The 4,786-nt window shown below is 38.7% G+C and overlaps 1 protein-coding gene across 1 annotated transcript in view; it reads left to right on the top strand.

Moving 5' to 3' along the window:
• Nucleotides 1–1,782: 1,782 nt before the first annotated feature.
• Nucleotides 1,783–4,786, top strand: part of LOC135201958 (uncharacterized) — an 8,448-nt gene continuing 5,444 nt past the window's right edge. The window contains exons 1-5 of the mRNA XM_064231239.1: nucleotides 1,783–1,934; nucleotides 2,270–2,386; nucleotides 2,823–3,146; nucleotides 3,358–3,629; nucleotides 4,383–4,675. Of these exons, the coding sequence (XP_064087309.1) occupies nucleotides 1,863–1,934; nucleotides 2,270–2,386; nucleotides 2,823–3,146; nucleotides 3,358–3,629; nucleotides 4,383–4,675 (1,078 nt within the window). The 5' untranslated portion in view covers nucleotides 1,783–1,862. The remainder of the gene's footprint in view (nucleotides 1,935–2,269; nucleotides 2,387–2,822; nucleotides 3,147–3,357; nucleotides 3,630–4,382; nucleotides 4,676–4,786) is intronic.

Raw genomic sequence — 4,786 nt, forward strand, 5'->3', positions numbered from 1 at the left:
CCGTCCTATTCCTTTCAGTAGGGATAGGAGCGGGTACCCACCACTCCCCTAACAAGGGGGGGAGTGGATGCCAACAAGAGACAAACCCATGACCTTATATTTGGCTCTTGAAGTAGGAACTACTTCTTGCCTCCCTCTTATGAATTTGGTCCAGACGTCTGACCACTGATCCTGCAGTGCACACCCCAATCAGCTGGACAGAGGCTAGGATCCCTCCCTCTGCTCTTATGACCAGGGAGGGAACCAAGGTCGGACAAACACCAGTCTGTTCTTAAGACTCAGATTCCACCCACCAATAAGTGAGTCTTCCATATGTTAAAGGACCGAGGGTTTGTATTACATGTCAGAACAAATCACAATTTGTAGTAAATAGTATTTTTCCTAACCATACAAACCTAAGGTCCTTTACACATAGTCCCACCTCATGCCACCCCTCACTCTGTTCCTGGGTCTAAAGCAAAGTAAAGCTTCACCTCCCAGCCGGGCGGTACACCCGACTACCAGACAAGCAGTTAACTACCTAACCTCCTTGTTCAAAGCTTACAACCAGTTCCAGCTGCTGCTGATTACATTCCATATGTTAAAGGACCTCAGGTTTGTATAGTTAGGAAAAATACAATTTATGACAATTTGTCGTAAATTGTATTTTTAGAGGAATATTATTGTCATTTCACTTGTACAGTATATGATTTTTAATGTATGTGCTGGGTACCAACTGCATTTTGTTTAATCACTTTCTTAGCAATTTCTTAGTCTTGGTGAAATCACCATAGGGCAAGAGTTAAATCGAAAGTCTGAGCTAGTCAGTCTGTTTTCTATTTATTATCCTAAAATTACTGAGGAAGACAAACCATTGCCTTTTATAAGGGAGTGATCCTTAGCTCAAGCTGGAATTAGTTATCGAAACCTGGTAACGAGTTGGTTAACTGATGGTAAAGGGGTGAATGAATGGCACCCACCACTCGCCTGCCGTCATCATTTTGTTCTCTTGGCGCAATCATGTTGAGACGTCTGGTTTTCTTCTGACTGACCATCAAGTTTAAATGTCATTCGTATGTATGTATGTGTGTATGGTGTTTTTGTGTTTTGTCCACCATGGATTTGAATAAGAACGTGAGCAGTGAGAGGTGTAAAGGACATGGGTAGGTGTCTGGCTAACTTGGGTTCTTGGTGTTATTGTACCGATATTTTGTACTGCTGCAGTATGTATAGGTCCAGCTAGGATTGTGCTGGCTGCTCTTCCTTTCAATATGGAGGGGTTCAACTGCACCAGAAGAGGGCAAAAAGATGTTCGTCCTTTTTTCCAAATACAATTACTCCGCCTTTGATACTGCATTTTAGCCGATCTTATCAAGTCTATCCCCTCCGACACTAGGAGAGGTGGGACTCTCTCATTCTGGTTCGTCCAAACTTTCATGATATTTATTGTATCTATAATAGGCCAACAGCTGACCACTGGGCTAAACAGCAGTCTTGAATTTTATAACTTTTCCTCATAAGAACTGTGTCAACTTCTGCAGTTAAACCTAAAATTCGTGAAATATGAACTTTATGAAAAACAAGATTTTTACACACGGAAAACAAAAATAAACCTTCCTTCCATATATAAATTTGTTTTTCACTTGTCATCACATGACTCATATACATGGTACGTAATTTGGTCTGACTTGACATCCTTACCCACAACATATTCCGATCAGATCTCAGTACGTATTGCAATAAAAACATAGCTCCCAAAGTGAATGGCTTCAGCCCCCATCTCTTCCCAGACAAACACAGGTGTTATCTATGCTGTGTGGGAAGGAGACTGGCACAACTGTGTCCTGCACCAAGGACCCAGTGGGAGCGTGTCTGGTGTTGCCATGGCTCCAAATCATCCTCTCGTAGCCACCACCACCCATCATCGGTATCTTCAAGTTGCAGCTCTTCCCCAGGTCAGTTTTACATCCAGTTTGGGTTAAATGAAAACACTGGATTTACACAAATGAACAAAACAAGACAACCATTTGTGGTTAAGTTAAGTTCGAGACCTCTTCAAGATAAATTGCGTTGACAAATATATTCATGAAAAAAGGTCATAACTCTTGACAAATTTGTCAAAACTTTTATTTTATTTGGCTTCACAATAAACTTTCAGCTTCTAGTGATTTTTATAAAGACAGAACTGGCTTTAAATCTGTATAACTGAATAAAGGTTAGATGAGATATTCAAATAAATGAAAACATAAAGCTGCTTCTAACTGCACACTACAATTATTTTTCTTGTCAGAGGCTCAGCGAGAGTTCAGTCAACGATGATGCTGACCGCAGAATTATAGTCCCAACAACTATAGCTCAAGCAGAGGTTCCTGGATCGCCTCAGTGTGTCACGTGGGCTATCTGTCAGGTATCTCATTTAACTCATGATCTATCAGTCTATTGAGGTGTGTAATGTACCGTAGCGAGACATAATTTTATGTAGACTCACATCTTCATTGGACTAAAGAAGAGCACAACAAGAACTTTTATTCCTTTTTTGGTATAACAGTGAAAACTTTGGAGCATTTAAAGCTTCTTGTTCACAGTATGTTTAGTATCATTTAAAGCTTCTTGTTCACAGTATGTTTAGTATTTATGTGGAAGGAATTTGAGAAATTGCTGTCTGCGGCAGAATAATTTATGAAATTCAGGAGGATGGAAGGGTCAGTTCGTTTCTTGATTTTGAAAGAATTGTCATGCTTTCACATATATCTTTATGGTAATTTCTAAGAGCCTTTATACGTACAGTATGTATATATATCTTTTATTCCGTAAATAGTGTTTTTAATACTTATTCATATCAGGTGGCAGAAGATGATAATCTATTGGTGGTTGGTCTGGAAGATGGATCAGTCATTCTCTATCTGCTCCATGCCTCTCTGAAGACCTCCAATACTCAGCTCACACTTGTCCAGACGGAAAGGCCTCACGAATCTCCAGTAGTTTACGTCACAGCTTCCCAAAGATACGAGCCGGAAAATAGTGGCCGAATGTCTCTAGTAATAACTGCTAGCGAAGATTGCAGAATCTTCATATTCCATCTGACAAGGGCCGGAAAAACCACTAAACTGGAACCTTTTGGATTTCACCAACTTGGAGCCGTTCCTGACAGAGTAGAAATCAAAGAGGTTGGAGCAAATCATCAATAAACCTTGTCATAAGGAATGAAATTTATTATGGGCTAATACTTTTAGGGATGATCTAGTATGATATAAAGTATATATATATAAAAGTGGTTTGGTATGATCAGGATATTCAGACTATCTCTAAAAAGAATCTTTCCAAAAAAATGTGTATTCAGTAAACTACCCATTTAATTAATGCTTTATTATTCGACAGACAGTCATTCTAGTGGAGCAGAGGGATGGCTTGGCATTAGAAATCCCAATCTCATCTGTACAAGACAAAATAGAAGCCTCAGAAATATCTGTCACTGGTGAGGCCTCCACTGTTGGACACAGAGAATCTCCAGACTCGTGGTTACTACAGCAGCATTCTGACTGCAAGGAGGTCTGGAAAGGTTCGACCATTGTGAGAAAAGAATTGCTTGAAGAAGTAGCACAAGGTTATTGGCCTGGAGAACATCACACACTGATCTTGACTGTGCCATCGTAAGTATTATATACTTAGATGTAATGATGTATTTCCAGCTATAAAGAAATATGTGAAGTGTTTAAAAATGGCAACAAGGTAAATGTTGCATTGTTTACATCTGAAACTTTCACCTTGTTCATATTCAGAACTAAACTGATGATAGATGAACGAAGGATTTTAAATGAGAAAATAATTACTTTATAGAGGATTTTGGATTTGTATTAAATCAAATGATTACTACTCCTTAAGAACTGGCAATGCCAGTTTGTATAATATATATTTGTGTATATATTATACAAAGTGTGTTTTTGTGTAAATATTGTAAAGCTCTGATTTATTCTTGTTTTTATATACGTAAGAGGATTTTCTGATTTTACATTGGCAGTATCAACGACTTTGATACTTTGTTGTACAGCCAACTACAAAAATAATCCACAAATCAGAAACCACACCAAGAATAATAAAGTTTGTTTCCCTTTTGAAAACTGGAAAAAATCTTTGTTTTATAATTCCACAGCACATTTTTCCCAAAGATTTTTAGTTACAGAAAACCAATGGATGGATGAGGGAAAATTGATGAAATAAATAAAATGTACAAGGGTCATTGAATAACTGCTGAACTCTCTGTGGTACACCCTGTAACCATCTAGATCCAGATTGCTCAGATAAATGTAGCAAGCCATCATTACCATTCACATCTTCCACAACTTTTTTTTTATTAATTTATTTTGTCACCATCTTGAATATTTAGTCATTCCTGTGCTCTTCAGACTAGATGGAAAAACCATGTTAGGAGTTACATCACTTGGGCAAGTGGTACATCTGCATCAGTCACAGGAGTCCTACAGTATCCGGCTTTCCAAAGAACCGTCAGTGAGTCCTCAGCGGTCAAGCGTTACTCCTCGGCGATCCTATAAAACTCTCAGAGCAGGTGACATTCCGAGGGAAGAACAGAAGAGCGCCTCAGATCTTAGAATCAGTAGTCTAAGTCCCAGTTCTATGAGAAAGTCGGATCATACAGCACTTCTGTATGGAGAAAGGCCATCCAGTGTCCTTTCTGATGGTAAGAATGTGGAACTTTATACTTTGACCTTAAACAAAATCATAGTCTTCTAATAAAAAAAATTGTTGAGACACTCATACCAAATGCAGTTCTCTCTGTCTCAGTTTATAT

This window comes from Macrobrachium nipponense, chromosome 30, assembly GCF_015104395.2.
Source record: "Macrobrachium nipponense isolate FS-2020 chromosome 30, ASM1510439v2, whole genome shotgun sequence".
In the NCBI taxonomy this organism is placed as follows: domain Eukaryota; kingdom Metazoa; phylum Arthropoda; class Malacostraca; order Decapoda; family Palaemonidae; genus Macrobrachium; species Macrobrachium nipponense.